The following is a 19,751-nucleotide window of genomic DNA, read 5'->3' on the forward strand; positions in this document are numbered from 1 at the left end:
CATAATGGATTAAAGGTGATGAGGAGGAAACAGTAGCAACCTTATCTTATCATGAAAGAAATCAATATCCTCTAGTTACGTTTGAATCCAGAAACATAAAGTACTACATAACTGAAACGACATTTATAAAGCCTCACATAAAGGAATGAGGTGGAATATACACTGTGATTAAATTATTAATTTAATAATTATGGCTAATATTTCATAAGACTTACCTTCTTTGAAAATTCCGCAGCTTTTTGTTCACTTTCTTCAACTTTTGCCTTGTTCACACAAGAATCTATTAAAATTAACCAAAAAAACTATTAGAAATTATTGCATCAGATCTCTAGACAAAATATGGCTGCCAGCCTGTAACTCTACTGTGTAGACAATCTATATGCCAATTGCTGTTAAAGAGAAATTGACCTAGACCACAGAAAACGTAAACCATCATAAATTGCCTTTCTTTTGCATACTAACTGAATTCAATGATAGTATCGTTGAGGCACAAAACCAAGCATCCAAATATATATTTGACTAAATTATCATTGTTTTAAAGGTATTTAATTATTTTGCAACTTTCACAATTATAGAATTCTTTAAAAATTGTTTTGTAGTTTATTATGGGTAGCTAGGTCCCAAAAAATCTATGCTTAAGATTATTAAAACTCAAAATGGTCCTTAAAATAAGGCTAGAGGTAGAGATACAAGAGCATTCATTAATTCAGGTTTCCTAAAGACTTCATTTAAGTAAATTCTAATGGGGGCAGAATATATTATGAAAATAAGGAAATAAACATTTAACTTCTCACATCTAATCAAACACTTCAGAATATAAATAAGTGAAGAACTTCTTTTGGACAATATTATTATTATTATACATACAGTCTCTTCTGTACTTAGCCATGCCACACCTATTTATTTATCCCCGAGAAATAAAAACATATGTCTATACCCAGACTTGCATATGAATGTCATAGCAGTTTTAACTTTCTGGGGTGATAGACATGTTATTATCTTGACTGTGATAGTGGTGTTAAATATAACTAAATATCAAAATTTTATCAAATCGCATACTTTAAAGTTGGGTAGTTTTTCTCATGTCCAGAATACCTCAATATAGCTTTTCTTTTTCTTTTTCTTTTTATTTATTAAAGAACAGCATGGCTGGAGCAAGGCAACTAAGAAGAAAATTGGTAAATGAAGAGATCAAAGAGGGGCCAGACCTGTGTTGTGCTGGCAATGATTGGTAATAATCTTGATTTAAATCTCAATCGGAAGGTATCAGAAATTAGGCAGGAATAGGATATGATTTATAAAAAAAATACAAGACTTACAAAATTATGAAATCAGAAGAGACTCTATTTTCCTTAAGTCCAGGTGATCTTAAAACAGAGATCCATAAATTTCCTATAAGTTCTTTAAGCACCTGAAACTTTATGTGAATGCACATGTGCATGTGTGTGTGTGCGGACACGCATGTCTGTGTGTGTACACGTTCTAATGAAAGTTCCACAGCATTCATCAGCTACTGCAATAGGCTTCTGACCATAAAATATTAATAAGCACACATATATTTGACTTGTATGAATTTGGAGGTTGAGGAAACTGAAGCCCAGAGAAGTTCAGTAAATTGTTCCAGTAATAACGAGTCTATGATGCTGACTATCCTCTCTCACTTGGTCCCTTCATCTCTCCTCGCCCCAGTACTTTTGGTTAACAGTACACAATTATAAATACCTGGCATACAGAACACAAAACAAATGTCTGTGAACACTGAATGAGCTAGCCAAACTCAATAGCAGAGTATGTGTGCCAATTATAGTCTATAAGAGATTACAAGCCAATACAAATATTTAGAAATGGTCCCTTATAATTTTCTAAACAAAATATGAAATAAATTACTGAGTTTATCAAACACAATGAAAAATATGTAATGACACCAGCATTCACATTAATTGCTGGGCAAGGTAAAAAGCATTTTGTCTTAAAAATTCATACCCTCGCTTACAAAAATCAATCCTAAGGAAATAATGAGAAAAATCCAAACATTTATACAAAGAATGTTCACACAAGATTCATTTTTAATTGTGAAAACCTGTAAATAATCTAGATGTACAATAAGAAGGAACTAATCAATATGATATGGCAGTCCATAAAATGGAATGTTATAGAGACATTCGAAGTCCCATTTTAAAGGTTAGCATAAAAAAAATTATTGTAATACAAATGCTCCATGAACATCCGAGAGAGAGAGAGAGAGAGAGAGAGAGAGAGAGAGAGAGAGAATGTATTGAGCTGAGAAGTGAGGTTGGTGTTTTATTCCATTACATAAGTCTCTAGATTGCCTAGAATAAGGGAGCAGGAGTTTTAATACCAGCAAAGAATAGCCATGGCTGGCTAGAGCATCTTTCCAATACACCAAGGTTTTGGGTTCAATATCCAGTCACTGCACATACCAGAAACAACTATATAGATAAGTGGGACAACAAAGTCAAGGTTTCTCTCTCTCTCTATTTCCCTCCCTCCCCCCTCTTTCTTTCCCTCTCTCTGTCTCACTCCCTCCCTTCCTCTCTCTCCAATAATTTTTTTAAAAATATATCCTACATAATAAAAGCCTCATATGCTGTGTCCAACTGTTCGACCATTTGACCAATCCATATGATGTGCACTGACCACCAGGGGGTAGACGCTCTGACCGGTAGGTTAGCTTGCTGCTGGAGTCAGGCCAATCGGGACTGGATGAGACAGGCCAGACACGGTCCCTCCCCGGCCCTGATCGTGCACCAGTGGGGTCCCTCAGCTTGGCCTATGCCCTCTCGCAATCCAAGACCCCTTGGGGGATGTCAGAGAGCCAGTTTCTGCCCAATCCCTGCAGGCCAGGCCAGGGACTCTACCAGTGTACGAACTGGTTTCGGCTCGATCCCCACAGGCCAAGCCGAGGGACCCCACTGGTGCACAAATCCGTGCACTGGGCCTCTAGTGATAAATAATAATAAAAGAATTCATCTCTGAATATTACTGTGAGTCTTCTCTGTGCTATGGCGTGAAGAATATATAATTGGCATTCAACAGCTGTTTTTTTTCTTCTTTTATAGACAAGACAATGAATTCATGCTTGAATCTTAGCAATAGTGATTTTGACTAGGTATAAATAAAACTGCTTAACTGTAAGGTCAGATAGCACAGCATATTTCACAAGAGAGGTTTCATATCATCCAGAGATTGTTCCAGAAAGTATAGCTAATTACGAGTATAGGATGATATAAGAGCATTTCCTCAGCAATCCAAGTAGATGAACATGAACTTCTGAAATTATTTTTTAGCTCAAAGTCTATGAAATATAATTGTTCTACTTTGATAGAATTAAAAGGTCTTAAGCTACTAAGTAACCTTGTGTTTCTTTCCTCAAACTTGAACATAAATAGCATAGCTATATTATTAATTAGACCCTATTGTACATGTGATTTCTATAAAACCATTAAGGTATCAGTATAAACCGAATCAAATGATTTCAGAGTCATGTTTCTAAACAGCAACGCATTTATGTATAATAATACATTGTATTTTTGTGGGGTATTAATTTTAATCTGAATTCAAGAGAGTTGAAACCTGTGAAATAGGTTCATATTTTCAGTCACACAGGCAGAACTCTCATGATCATAATAATTAACAGTTATAGTGATTGAATACCCATAGACACAATAACTTATCAGATATTAATAAAGGAAGTTCAGTAAGAGATATACTTTTAAAAAGTGCTTATTAAACAGAAGAGAGTATAATACAATCAAAGGACATTGAGGATTATATTACATACCTATCAGATGAGTTAAGTCAATGTCCAATCTTTGTCTATACTTGAAATCTGGGTCCATACCACTGCAGTGCAGCACTATCTGTGAAACACACTCCTCAATTATTTTGTAATATTGTGGCCTGAAAAAAAGAGAAAGTATTCTTAAATACCTTTTCTACCTACACAAATCAATATTCTTAAAAGTTGACTCACTGTGATAAAATAACCATGTCTTTCTCTAACACTGTTTTTAAAAAAATATCTTCCCAGTCATTAGACTCCTTTAGAAGAAATATGCCTACATTTAATGATGGTCTGGACGTTATAGTGCAAAACCCATTGTGAAATAATCAACTGTGAACACTTAGTGACTTAATACTCTAGTTTGCAGGGGTCCATGCCTGTGTACAAAGATACTTATCAACCTTATGTACTTAAACTTAAGCTGTTGTTCCTAAAGTTAATGAAAACAAATGACCTGTTAGTCTCACATCCATGGAAATAGTCCTAGGCCTCTACATGTTCTCAATTTCAATAAGGGATGGGTATCTTGGCATTCGGTGGCAAGCAATGTCTTGAATTTACTCCAATACTTTTACTCAAGATTAGCTGTAATAGCTTACAAAACTGGACTGAGCCACTTATGCTACAGACTATTTCAAAGATCTACTTATGCACATATTTTAAAAGATCCATTTTATAGTCGCATACACACTTAATATGCATGGCTAGAGACTCAATTTGTTCAAAGTGTCTAAGGTTTTAAAACATATCCTAATTCTGTAATCTACCAAGGTAATTCTGATCTTAAAAATGACCACTTGCATACTTCAAAATTTTTAAAGGCACTTTTTACATTAGTATTTGGGGAAAAGTGAGTATTGATCAGTGGTAGATAAATTCAACAAAGAAAAATCAGAAAGAGATACTACTATACACAAATTAAATAAACATCCCTAAAATTGTGTGCTAATAACTAGCCAACCTACTAAAAGTTTGTCAATGAAGCCAGATTCAAATTATTCTTACATGTCCTTTGTCATAGGGCTAGAATCAAGAATAAAAATAGTAATATACAGGGAAAGGCAAAAGTAGGTTTACAGTTGTAATATAAATAATAATACAAGAATAAACTTTCATGTACTCACAACTGTAAACCTACTTTTGCTCACCCTGTATATTACAGATCTGAGGTTCTTTCAAGTCATCATAAGGCCTAGGTTAATTGATATCAGATTATAGTCAGTCTAGTCAATGACTCTTTGGGTAAATAAGGAAAACACAATTGTTCTCTTTGAGAACAGGCTAATTATCTCTAAGTAGTATATAAGTGCTCACAATTCTACCTCACATGGATGTTCTCGGGATGAAAAGGATGTCATATTATAGCAAGTTTTCATTTCATCAGTTACTGAGAAATGGATGGCTTTGCACAATTTCCCCAGGTAACTGCGTCACACAGCCACAGTACCCCTTTAATCACCAGAACTTATTTTACGAAACAACAATCATTCCAAGTGTATTAGCATCATTCCTACTTTTTAAAAAAAAACATAAAATTTAATATTTTAAACATTTTTCTATGTCTCTGTAACATCATGATGTCCATCAGTTATTGTACTGGTCTGAACTATAATAGTTTTCTATGTGGCTTTAGAACTGTCATTTTTGTTGCAATTACACCTGGCCCCATAGTAGCCTTCCTTTCTGCACTTATCAAGCAAGTTTTAAGAAATCAGAAAGCCTAGGTTGCCAGAATGTCATGCATATTGACTATGAAGAACAACTAAGAGTCTCTGAAACAGTTAAATATAAGATGATGGTCATCACCTGATGGATAGTTTCAGTTACTCAGAAACCTTTCTGGCTTTCAAATATATTCCTAGTTATTAGACTATAAAATTTATAACCTTATGGATTAGTCTCATTATCATTTATTTTGAAGAATTATATTAGTGAATATAAAGCTGAAATTTAGCATTGTTTTCTTAGATAATAACACATCTATTACTAGAAAAATACTATAAACTAGAAATAATAGTAAAACCTTACATATTAAAAATAAGAACTTAAAAGTTCTACCATAGATTCTATAGTGTTGACTCTGTGTTACAATCATCTAGCAAAGAAAATTCATCATAGGGTCAACAAAATCTTTGGATCCATTGCTATTAAAAGTCCTGTCACTTGGGTACCCCATTTTTATAAATAAATTATTCTGCCCCCCCCCCAAAAAAAATAAAAAGAAATTAATACCATTTACAAAATGTTACCTTAAGTCATCGAGCTCTTACACTTTCTGGATGCATACATGCATAGACTACCTAGGCCCACTACATTGTTAATTTTCCTTTAGATCTAATTTAAGTTATACAGGTAGTACTTTGAGAACTGCTTCTTACCTGATATAATAATCATTTCTGATAAGCAAAAAATGTTGTAGAATGGATAATAAGTAATTTTCAGCAGCTGTGTCCTTCAACAAATTATACAGAAGATGGTATACTTCATTCATATCAGTGAAAAGTAAGTCAAGGAAAAAAATAAAATATTTTTCATGAAACTTAAATTCACTGATGTATCATTTTGTTTTTATTACTGTTTCTAAACCTTCAATTCTATGCTCCTGTATTGCAATGTTTATATAAAAAATATAATCTATGGAATCATGTTAATATTTTCACAAGAGAGATAGACTTAAAGAGTATTTCTAAGACCATTTAACCATCAAAACCTTAAGCGATCAGTTACCCATTATATTTTAAACTCCAGATTAAAGCTGGTACTGTTGGAATAGCAATGTCATTAATGGAAATGGTTTTCTCTTGAGCTTTCTGTAGTTGTGATAGAGGGAGGGCCTATATTATATTGTTCACGAAAGCCACTACTCCTCTATTTTTACTGTGACATAAGATAGAAAGATAAACGAGCATTCTGTGGATTGATAAAAGATCACAAAACCAGTTTTTTTATACAGATGAAATACTTAATGAAATCCGAAATTATTATTATTTGCATTCCTTTGTATTTCATTATTTAATAAAGCATGGATAATAAAGAATGAAACTTGGAACATTTTTCTTAGGAAATAAAATGAATGGTTGAAGTTCAAGTGTTTTTAATAAACTAGAAAACATATTTCAAAAATGCATCAGGAAAATCAATACAATAGAAAGGTAGGAGAGGAGATGTAATCCAACATCCTAAAAATAACCTGAAATGTCAACATTTTCAGTGAAGTAGAATTAAGTGTATGCTAGATCACTCCTTAGACTCCATGTAAGAGTACTGTGTTAAAGTCTCATAAGGTCCTTTAAGTGATAACAAAATGGATCAAAAAATAGCTTTCTGGTGAAGTTTGATTATAAGAAAAATCTATATAAAGCAAGAAAACAATATATTTACTAACTGACATAAAAACATTTAATATTATGGAAACCCTGTAGACTAGAGACACTAATGACAGATTAAAAATTATGAGAAATTATCTCCTATAATAATAAAATTGTTATTTGTTGCATACCTGTTCATCCAGTACTTATGGGTAAGACACTTCAATAGGAGCATTGGAGGAAAAAGATGAAATACAACATTTCTGACCTCAATCTCAAGGGGCATAGAAGTGTACATAAATAAGACAGATACAAACAAAGTATTCTGGGAGTTTCAAGAAGAGGAATACTACTTCCAGTTATTTTGAGGGGAGAGGAGGAAGAGGAAAGAAGACATCACAGAGGAAAAGTCTAGCTCAAGGTCATTTTGGTGCTGAAGTACGTCCCAATTTCCCTAGGATCCATAAGGAAGGACATGAATGGGTGTGAAACAAATGGCAACCAATGCTGTGACAACTATCTTTAAAATATAAAATCATTTCATATTAAATCAATGCCATAGCAAGGTTTTACACCAGTTGTATTTGACTCGAATGTTTCCATCACACAGCCTTACTATAGTCAGATACTTTTACATCTAAACATTTCTTTGTTTTGCTAAGGAACCAAAATATTTGGAGAATAGGACATTGATTTGAATTGAATTATATCTCTAAACCACTGAGTACCATTTAATAAACTGAAAAAGTATATTACATATAGCCACATATGAACTCAGTGAGTCCCCCCCCCCTAAATTTTTATGCATGAGGTATATTTCCTTAGGCTCTTTCTTTTCAAGACCATGGAGCAGAATATACCGCCACTGTGCAGATGTCAATATAACCTGTGTAAATCATCCGGACAGTCAGGCAGTTCCTCCACATGAGTCTCCGGGACAGCATCACAGTGAGGTTCTAATATAAATAAATGGATGTAAATTGGGCTTGCAGATAAGAATTCTAATAATGATTCACAATATCACATACACATCCTTTTTGCACAATGCATGCAAAATGATTTTTCTGGCTTGTCAAAAGGATATTCCATTTCTGCTCGAATGTCGTTGAGACGATGTGATAACTCAGTTAGGTCGTCCTCTTTGTTTTCATCGAATACTCTCAACTGAATATCAAGCTCATCATTCTCTTTTTCTTTCAGATCCTAACATTTAAACATAAAACTTAACAGATGAATAACAGTTTGACAACAGCATATTTTGGTAATAAAGGCCAGACACTATTATTCAATTATATACACAGAAGCAATTCAAATATTGACCCACGCACTTGGTTTCCTGAAAGAAAGTAAAATGTGCTTCGTTTTTCTATTTTAAAATAAAAGAACCTCATTGCATTCATTGCATTTTCTTTTCATGCCCCAGATTTTGATTATTCACATTAAAAAATTAACAATCACTTTTACAAAGGGAAAAAAATAATTGCTAACAACCCAAATTAAATGCTGTCGTTTTGACTAAACACACTAATCAAAGATGGCAAAAGAACTCATGCAGTTAGAACATTCGCATATGCCTCTGGCAAAAATGCAAATATAGATCAACTGTATTAATAAAGAACAAATACGAGGATATACTCAAGCACAACAGTCCCAAGTATGGCGTGAAAAGTGAAATAAACAGGTTTATTTTAAATGATATTTTGTGATTTGAAGCAAAAAGGTCTTTTTATCAGGACTTTTTATCAGGCTGCTTATCTAGCCTCCTCCCCCACCTTTCATTTTTGCTTAGCCTAATCACAAAATACCAACTTGGGCATCAAAGATTTGTTTTTGTAATACATTATAAGCACATGCATTACACACCTCTGATAATTTTCAAAATAATAATATAAATGAAATCTTTGGAAGCATGCCACACTAGAGATTGTTGGGCTTAATATATATCACCTGGGATAGCTTTTAATATGTGTCCATTAAGTTGCAGCTTTCAAAACCCAAATGGATAATCACAACTGTGGATGCTCAGAGTGATACCAAAAGTGGGACTAGGATTTTCAGAGCTGAGCTTGAACTCTGAAAGGAAATGTAAGCATGGTGTACTTCAAATTAGGTCACTAAAACAAAATAGGATGCATTTCTTGTTTCTATTTTTATTCAATAGAACAATTATAAATGGAGATGTAATGGCAAGTACTGAAGTCAAACACAAATTTATGCAATTTCTAGATGTATTTTTCTAACATCCTTAAACATAATAATCAACTGAAATTTACCTAAATAGCATATAAAATACTTAATATATATCTATATAATTTCATATAAATATATAACAAATAAATGTATTTATACTAGTTTCCTCTTTAGTAATAACTTGCTTTAGGTCTTGTTTTCCACTTTGAAGGGGAATGAAGTCATTTACTGGAATGCAAAATTGTAAAATTGGTGGGTCATATTAAGAGGTGATTTCTGAACTCTGTTCAGAAAACAGAAGCCAGACACACTCAATATGCTGGTCACTGCAGAAAGAACCTTTAACACATTTTAGAATATAAACCCTTCATTATTCTTATGTCACATTCCAGTTTTTCTTAGATGTTCACTATAAAACTTGAACATATTCAAATATATTTGAAAATTTCAAGTTAAATACTGTCATTTAATTAGCATCAGAACTTTATTAAACATGGAATCAATATGCATGATTAAATATTTTCAATAAATAACCAATGTCACTCCAATAAATTTAATTAAAAATAAATAAGATAAAAATATTTTCAGTAAAAATAACTGGTGAAATACTTTAATTTAGTTTTAAATTAGAACAATACATTATTTATATAATATATATAGTATGTGAACATATACAGCACAATATACAAATATGAACATGTACAAATGCAATACCTTATGTTGTTTAGTAATAATGTCCCATTAAAATAAATATATATTCACACACACACACAGTGTCCCCAAAAAATGTACGCACATTTTAATAGCTGATAACTCACTTAATTTTTACTCTTTTTAGGTTTAACTTATTTAAAATAATGGGTGAAGCCAGTAAGAAAATTTATCAAAAAGTGACATTAGACTGTTTTTATAGAGATACATAAAAGATAGTTTACAGAACAAAACCGGCAACAGTCAACAAATTGAGGGCACACAAATACCGAACAAAATGATTCTTGATGTTTGCGATTCCAATGCTTCCTGTTATTTATCAGCAGTGCCTGGACCAGAATGGCCATCAGTTTGAGAACAGGCATTGACAAAATACTATTCATTTCTGTAGATTCTTTTAAAATTTGAAAATGAACTGTATGCTAATAAACACTGACTTTATAATCATTCAAAGTGGGTATGCATATTTTTGGGACACCCTGTATATAATTTCCTTTTAGTCAAATATCCAACCTTATGAAAGATATATCCATAAATAATGATAAAAATAATCACTTAATAAATTAATAATATTTTTACATATCACAATTGTTACAGATATCCTATAAAAGTAATTGAAAATGCATAACTAGTTTTATGTTTAAAAATGTAAAATGTCAGATGATGTGTTGTAGAATTATACACATGAAACCAGTATAACTTTATTAACCAGTGTCCCTCAATAAATTAAATTTAAAAAATTATTTTAATGTATAATATTATAAAATTACTGAATTACACTATTACTAATTATGTGAAATATTGTAAACATGTTTCAGTTATTTTTTTTAAACAGACTAGGTGTATAGATATGGACCACTTTAGGCAGATTCTCTGAAACATATAATTCTCTATAATATAGTATACTTCTGCCCAGTCGGTATGGCTCAATGGTTGAGCGTCAACCTATGAACCAGGAGGTCTCAGTTCAATTCCTGGTCAGGGCACAAGCCTGGGTTGTGCGCTCCATCCCCAGTGTGGGGCACACAGGAGGCAGCAGATAGATGGTTCTCTCTTATCATTGCTGTTTCTCTCTCTCTCTCACTCTCCCTTCCTTTCGGAAATCAAAAGGGGGTTAATGGGATGAGGACACATTTGTAATACCTTAACCAATAAAGAAATAAAAAAAACCAAAAAATATATTTAAATACTGGAATGCAAAAGAATAAGGATTCTTCAAAAGAATAAGGAAGGGCTTGTCAGTCTTTCAAAAGAGATTAAGAATGCCTGCTGTCTACAGACACAACTTCTTATTTTCATGTTCCTTCTCACATCTGATTTACCTAATATTTTCCTACTTTATTTAACTAAATAAAAGGCCAATGGGGACTTCACAAGAAATCAATGTAAGTTAACTATAGAGCAAATACCATGTTAAAAATCACTGTATAGTGATTCATTTATCCCAAATTACTAAAGCAAATTTATGAAAAGTGAATTTCCACATAAATGAAATATAAACTCCCTTTAAACACTGTAATTTCTCCAAAGAGATAGGGGAATTTTGAAATTAAATTTTTGCAGATTATATTAAAATAATTGTCCTTGAGGAGTCTGATAATTATATGAAAAAATGTTTTACTCTATTATAACATTATGGCGGTCTCAGGGGCTACTGAAGTACTAAGAACTATTCTTCCCTATCACTTAATGATTCCAGATAGTAATAATTTTTTATCCATATACCAACTACTAATATTAGCCATGGCCATGTCTAATTGGCTGCTATATTCTAGAATCTCTAATCTCAGGGATCTGCCTGAATCCAGGTTCTTATCTTCTACAACAGAAATACCTGGGAATAATTTTTCTTTAAACAGAACATCTCTTCCCCACCCTCAATAAGATCTTGATAGACTCTTCTTAGGGGAACGTGACCAAGGTCGTGGCTGAGAACCAGAACCATATGTGGCCATATTTCACTCCATTGTTTTAGGACAAAAAGAAAATTGAGAGTCCTTGTAGGTTCTATTCCAAAACTTTAGGAAACAGAAACATGACACTTTCCACATTTCTCCTGCTTTAGAATCACTGAGATCTGAGAAGCAGGGCATATTAAAGAGATGTGATACTTAAAGAAAAATGTACCTGGAGGAATATTTTAAGAATACAGATATTAAGAAGCACATGGTGCCACAAGAGGCTTTTTATATGGCTATAGGGCCAATGGGAAAGTGTAGTTTAAAACCACTGATGCAAAATCTTAGCTGTCACTATAATCAAATAAAGAACCTATCATGAGACCACTGAACCCAGCAGAAATTAAGACGCCCAAACAAAAGTGCAAAAGGTAAGTGCAAGAGCTACAGGTACATACTTTCTGAAAAAATGAGGACTTAAATAAATCAAGAGCCACAGTTTTCTTGACCAGCCATTCAGTAATATAAGGCAAAAATGATTGTTCAATTATAAATAGACACAGGGGAATAAAAGATGGAAGGGTAATAACAACAACTGAGGCAGAAAACACGGCATATTAGTAAATGAGCAGAGGATGTTAAGGAGACCCCGTAGCTAACAAGTGCCCACAAGCATTATTCCTCTCCCAGAACCAGAGGACTAACTCAGGGAGGACAAGCATGAAAAACAGTGAGTAGGCAACTCAAAAGCAAACTAGAACCAAGACTATAACATTCTCTCTAGCTACTGAAGGCCAAAGACTTTTCATGAAGACAGATTTGTGACAAAACGAGAATAAATGTGTTGCACACACTAGAACTGTTATATAATGTGCCTGTTAACTGTGTACTGAAACCTCTCTACGGGTCACTGAAAATATTGCTTTAATTAACCACAACCAATTCCTTGGTTTTTAAATTCAGGGGTTAAAGAACCATTGGATGTGAAAGTAACGTAGAAATTTCTAAAATAGAGCCAACCATACACCTGATGAAAACTGGTTTCAATAGACCCAATCGTCCATTTTATGATGATGTGCTTCAACTACTTTCAGTTAAGATTGTCACAGCACAAGCAATTGATGCATACTCCACTCTTGTTCCTGACCAGGAAACACCCCTTATTTTGGTATTTCTAGCGCACCCTAAATCTTATATACATGCTCACTGACATTTGTGTTTTTTTCTTTCCTCCATTCTTTTTTACTTTTACTTCTTGCTTCTTGGGTGTGACCTGAGTAGCTTAAATGAAGAGACTAGTGAGAAATTTTTTCTCCTTTAACATTGCTATAGTCTGGAAAAAGTCATTCTTCAATTAACATTAAATAAAATATAAAGTCCTAGTTGTTGCATTTGTATTCAAAGAACAAGTGTGTTCATTAATCTGAGATCAAACCTATAAAGTTATTTCAAAAATGTTTTTAACAGTATTATAATTAGAGCAAATGTTCACATAAAATTGTTTTTTCTTTAAAAAAGTTCACATGGCTCTGTAATAAGAATACCAAACTTAAGCAATGTGTCCAGAGTATACTAATCAAAATTATATGCATACTTATGCTGAATAGAAATGAAATCAATGTAAGTTATCAAAGAAAAAAGGCAAAAATGTTTAAATGAAAATTGAAACTGCAAAAAAAAAAGTGTAGTCTTTTATGTTCTCAGTATTTACATCCAAAGAAAAGAAGTTCCATTTGGCTTCAGGAAGGGAAAAATCACTTCTGGACACAGCACCAGGTGCATTCTAAATTGTCAGTTGCATATAAAGACTGATATTACTGCAATTAATAAAGCTTACAAAATGTTTAAAGCTTTACAAGAGAAAATAGCAAGGCACAATTACTTACTCTGTTGCAAGTCTAAAAATGGAAAGTGTTAAAGTTCATCAGCATAATAAATGTGTACACTCAACTTACTGGTAATATTGTCTTTAGTCCAGAACGGAGGAACTCATTCCTTAAATGTATTCGAAAATCAAGCTCATAAGGAAAAGTGACAAGGGCATTTATAAACTGCATGCAAGCCACCTGCAATTAGAAAGCAAACCTTATTTTAATGTTTTTAATTAAATAAATAATGCATTCAGACCATTATTTTTCCATTTACTAAAGGCATGCATACATATAAAATAAGAAAAATGCAAATATTTATAAAAGTTTAAGGATGATTATTACTTTAAAGTATAAGCAACAAAATGAATAAAATTTCTAATGTGGAGAATAATTCTAATGAAGATATGATGGATGGTCAAGTACTTCTATGCTTTGCTGACCAATATGAATAAATATTAAACTCTCTCTTGAGAAACTCAAAGTTCTAAAAGTATGTATAGAAAGCACTTTAGAAAGATCGTGAAATGTATCTTGCATATCCAGGTATCCTCAGGTAAACTAGCCTCAATCCTATATGGTTATAAATACTTTTCCAAAATAAATAAAAAAAAAGTTATAAAAGTTCCATAATATTAAACAGGCAACAGTGATAAATTAGAGAAATAATTACACTGATTTATATTCTCTCTATTCTATTATTGGAATGGATTTGCACAAAATTCAGAGTATTAAAATGTATGATTAAGATGAATTAATTTGTTATGTATAGAAGTGAATTAAGATCAACTAGAAGGTACTGTGATGCCAATACTAATGTGCATGCCTGATAAAGTAAATATAAGGGCTTCTTTTCCAGTGAAGGTGATTCATTAATTATATTGACACTGGAAAATGGGTTTTGCTTTTCTTACCTTCTGATATTGAGGCTCTCTACTATAAAAGGGGAATTATTTTCTGGTAATTGCAAGCTAAAAGGGAATTAACAAAATGCTAATTGCCAGGTGTTCCATACATTATTCCTGAATAGCATTTTTTTTTAAATGCTGCTCAAGTCTAAGGCAACTGGCTAATAGCTTAAGTTAGTGGTTCTCAACCTTCCTAAAGCCGCAACCCTTTAATAAAGTTCCTCTTGTTATGGTGACCCCCAATTTCATTGTTACAAATTGAACATAATTAAAGCATAGTGATTAATCACAGAAACAATATGTAATTATATATGTGTTTTCCGATGGTCTTAGGCGACCCCTGTGAAAAGGGTCGTTCGACCCCCAAAGGGGTCACGACCCACAGGTTGAAAACTGCTGGTTTAAGTGAAGACAACACATTTAAATCGATTATTTTTAAAGTATGCAATGAGTGGTGGAGCGAGTGCTCAAAGAGCTGACTGCAAGGGGACTCCTGGAAAATACCAGATTTAGTAAAGATGCCAAGTATTTATAGAAGGGAGCACCCATAAATCAATAGTTAGTATGGGCTCTACTCTATCTGCATAGTGTACCCAAGACCCTGGGGACTCTTCTGGGTGGCAGGCTGATGTCTGTCTTCTCCTCTCTTTGATTGCCCACCTACAAACCGAGCTGTCCCTGAATATATCAGCTCCTGGATGTCCCACAGGGATGCCAGACTGACCAGGTAACCCCCCTAAATCCTCAAGCCATCTTTCCTTCTCAGAGGGAGAACCAAGCTCCTGAGGCTGCCAAGATGAAATAAGCATAGAGTCTAGGGGCTGGCAAACTACAGACCACAGGCCAGCTGCAGCCCATAGTTCTAATGTGGCGAGCTGCCTGCTTGTGCCAATGAAGTTTTATTGAATCACAAACATCATATAAAAAATAACAAAAAAACGTATTTCAAATGTATTTTGATTTCACCTGTCTAGACCTATTATTATGATAATTATTTTTTCAAATAGAAAGAAAAGATTAAAAGGTATATTGTGCCCTGGCCGGTGTGGCTCAGTTGATTGGTGTGTTGTCTGGTACACCAAAAGGCTAGATTCCTGGTCAGGGCATGTACTCAGGTGGTGGGTTCAATCCCTGCTCCGGACGCATTTGGCATGTTTCTCTTTCTCTCTCTCTCTCTCTCTACATCGCCTTCCCTCTCTCTAAGATCAATTTTTTAAAAAGGTATACTGCTTTTATTTTTATATTTATATCATGTATTTAAGATGTTTCTTTGGGCGATTAGCCCATTTACCACATATCCAGATTCAAAAATCAAAAGTTGCATGCTTTACAGGTGATGACGGGTTGTTTCTAACATTACTATATAGCTAAATAAAAATTGAAAAATATAGTCTAATTCCTACAAGTGCTCAAATGTCAAACGAAAACACTTATACAATTGACTAAATATTTGCCATATAAGTAGCATTACTTTAAAAGATCTATCAGAAAAATTAAGCTTATGCCTTAACAGATTACATAACCCTCATATTTACAATAAGAAAACGTTGACATCTTCATAGTTATGAGACTGCATATTCTACACAACCATCGCTACATTATCTATTTGTGTGATATAAGTCTGCATATTCTACATGACCATCACTACATTATTGTATTTGCTTGAATGATCCTTGTTATGTTACAAATATGACATGACTGAACAAGCCAAAGTACATGTCCAATCCAAAATTAATAGAGAGAAAAGTTGCCATCTGCTAGGATTGTTATTGCCAGAAGAAATTCAAGCTTAATGGCTTGTATTAATACCCTACAAGTAAAGAGAGCATTTCCATAAGAAACAGCTTAATGATTCTTAGAATTGTACCTTTATACAAAAAAAAAGTATTTAGATCAGGAGATGATAAACATAGTAAAAGTTAATGAAATTAATGAATGTATCAATTACAAAATAACTTCAAATTTAATAAATGTTGCAATGCTATTAAACACTTTAATAGCATTAAGAATATATATTATTATAAATATATAACTAAATAAAAAAGAAGTTGCATTTATTGACTATAGTATAAACAAGTATAAGACAATGAATTCAGTAACTAAACAGGTTAACAGCAATGGTTTACCAAATGTACTGTTTATTGTTTATCAAATTCTAATAGATAGCTAAATAATTACAAATAACACATGATAAATAGTCATACTATCATGTCACTTTACAATACAATCTGCTAGAGCAACGCTCTTTCAGAGAAATATTTATATTGTAAAAATGTGGAGAATAATAGTCATCTTAATAGTCTCTATTCCTTTAAACTACTACACAATTATTTCCCTTTTCACAGGACGAGAAGAAAATTAGAATAATTATCACAATTTATAACTACAAAATTAAACTTAAAAATTGTAATCAGATAGCCCGGCTGCTGTGGCTCAGTCATTGAGCATTGACCTATAAACCAGGTCATGGTTTGATTCCTGGTCAGGGCACATGGCCAGGATGTGGGCTCCATTCCCAGTGGGGGGTGTGCAGGAGGCAGCCGATCAATGATTCTCTCATCATTTTTTTTGTTATCTCTCTCCTCATTGATATTTCTATCTTTCTCTCCCCCCCTTCCCTCTGAAATCAATCAAAACATATTTTTTTTAAATGTAATTAGATAAACTTTAAAATGTAATTAGAAAATATTATAAACATGAAATACTCATTGTGTGGATTCTGAATTTAAAGATAAATACAAAACCCCAAACTATTATAATAATTATTATTTATATCATTATTATTAGTTGCCAGACAATATTAGGTGCTTTATATAACTCGCCATCTAATTTAATCCTTATAAAAATCATACAAAATAAGTGTTGCTATTACCCTTATTCCACAGATGATGAAAGTGAAGCTCAAAGCAGATAAATAACTTACACAGATCATACAGCAAGAAGGAAATTCATGATTCCAAACCATATCACTTCACTACAAATACAGAATAACTTCCAGCACATACAAGATGCCTCATAAACTCCATTCATAGATTCATACAAAAGATTTTAAGGATAGGTAAGAGAATAAAATTTAACTAGTGCATCATGTTTAATGCACTGAGAATACCTAGCTTTGGAATTATAGGTTAATTAGAAAAACATACAATTATTTTAACAAGCTGTTATTTAGTACGTAAAATGGTTATCTTATATGTCTAATATAACTCAATAAAAATTAAATAGTTATAATATATAATGGAATGCTAAATTTTAAGGTAGAAAATGGCTCCTGAAATATGTTACATTCCACTTTCTATATATATCTTAAACCGTGAAGTATGGGCAGCATCCCATCATCCCAAATAATGATTTTGCACTCTCCTTTACTTACTGCCACCTCACTCCTTACTTAGCACACATGTGCATGCAAACACACACACACACACACACACACACACACACACACATTTTCTCCATTATTAATATATATGCTAGGCTAGGACCACAATTCTGATTTTAAACCAGTAAGAACAAGGAGCTTGTGTATTTCCATTTTTACTCAGTAGCTAGAGGCCCAGTGCACGAAATTCGAGCACTGGAGGTGGGTGGGGGTCCCTCAGTCCGGCCTGAGCCCTCTCACAGTCCAGGACATCCTTAGCACTCTGCAAACATCCCTCTCACAGTCTGGGATCCCTCACTCCTTACTGCCTGCCTGCTCACTGCTCCTTACTGCTCGGCTCACTGCTCCTTAGAGCTGCCGCAGATGAGGGAGAGGCTCCCGCCACCGGCGAAGGCAGCCATGAGCCTGGCTTCTGGCTGAGCAGCGCTCCCCCTGTGGGAGCACACTGACAACCAGGGGGCAGCTCCTGAATTAAGCATCTGCCCCCTGGTGGTCAGTGCGCATCATAACGACCAGTCATTCTGATCGTTCCACCGTAATGGTCGCTTAGGCTTTTATTATATAGATCTCCTTACATCATAAGGAGATTTCTATATGATATCTATATTAGCTATTGAATGAATGCATAAGCATATATAGATAAAAAGCGCCAACTTTGTGGATGAGATAAAACATCCAATAATTTGTGCCACGAAGAATTATATACTAAACTTTATTCCTATCAGTTCTTCTACCAGTTATGATCCTGCCATTTCTCTAATAGTATATTATCTTTCTACAATAATTACCTGCATTCTTTAACCACAGGATGCTATTATTTTCATCCTAGGGCAGTGATGGCAAACCTTTTGAGCTCGGCATGTCAGCATTTTGAAAAACCCTAACTTAACTCTGGTGCCGTGTCACATATAGAAAATTTTTGATATTTGCAACCATAGTCAAACAAAGACTTATATTTTTGATATTTATTTTATATATTTAAATGCCATTTAACAAAGAAAAATCAACCAAAAAAATGAGTTCGCGTGTCACCTCTGACACACATGTCATAGGTTCGCCATCACTGTCCTAGGGTATGGGATGTGGTATAAAGAATGGAATATCACAAAATAGACTAAACTTTCTAAAGACAAGGCTCTTCATTTGTTTATGGTTTTCTGCATAACCCCTAATTGGCCCCAATAAATTGGTTACAATATAATGAGTGAATAGTATTTAAATATTTCAAATGTTATTGGCATGAGACATATTACAAAAAAAAATGCATTCCATTTCTTACCTAAGTCATAGAGAGGGAAAATATTTAAACATGAAGAAGCTTCACAAAATTACTGGGAAAATGCTAAAACTTATTATTTATTTTAACTTTTCAGCTCTGAAAACTATACAAACATCTACCAGTTTGACCACAATTCATAGAGCCATGGAGTACAATAATTGCCAACTCCAGGGCATTCTCAGACAGAGTCTCCATATTGCCATTAGCTGTGACAAATTATGCTTTTAAAATGTTATTGACACTGTCACACATTTGACCTTATTAAGTACTCTGTAGACATTAACAAGGTCTTTCTTTATCCTAGCCCAGCAGGAGTTAGAAAAAAAAGATAGTTTAAGTCAAAATAAATACCAACCAAGAAAGATACAAATGTACAGAGCAAGTTAATTAAGTCAAGAAATG

The 19,751-nt window shown here is 33.4% G+C and overlaps 1 protein-coding gene across 3 annotated transcripts in view; it reads right to left on the minus strand.

Annotated features, from left to right (window-relative positions):
* The window catches only part of DIAPH2 (diaphanous related formin 2), a 906,095-nt gene that overhangs the window by 649,911 nt on the left and 236,433 nt on the right, over positions 1–19,751 (minus strand). For all 3 annotated transcript variants that reach the window (XM_023750473.1, XM_023750472.1, XM_014452154.2), the window contains 5 exons: positions 13,868–13,978; positions 8,198–8,316; positions 6,184–6,300; positions 3,803–3,921; positions 216–280 (listed from right to left, as the gene is read on the minus strand). In XM_023750473.1, coding sequence (XP_023606241.1) covers positions 216–280; positions 3,803–3,921; positions 6,184–6,300; positions 8,198–8,316; positions 13,868–13,978 — 531 coding nt within the window. The remainder of the gene's footprint in view (positions 1–215; positions 281–3,802; positions 3,922–6,183; positions 6,301–8,197; positions 8,317–13,867; positions 13,979–19,751) is intronic.

This window comes from Myotis lucifugus, unplaced genomic scaffold (genome assembly GCF_000147115.1).
Source record: "Myotis lucifugus unplaced genomic scaffold, Myoluc2.0 scaffold_13, whole genome shotgun sequence".
In the NCBI taxonomy this organism is placed as follows: domain Eukaryota; kingdom Metazoa; phylum Chordata; class Mammalia; order Chiroptera; family Vespertilionidae; genus Myotis; species Myotis lucifugus.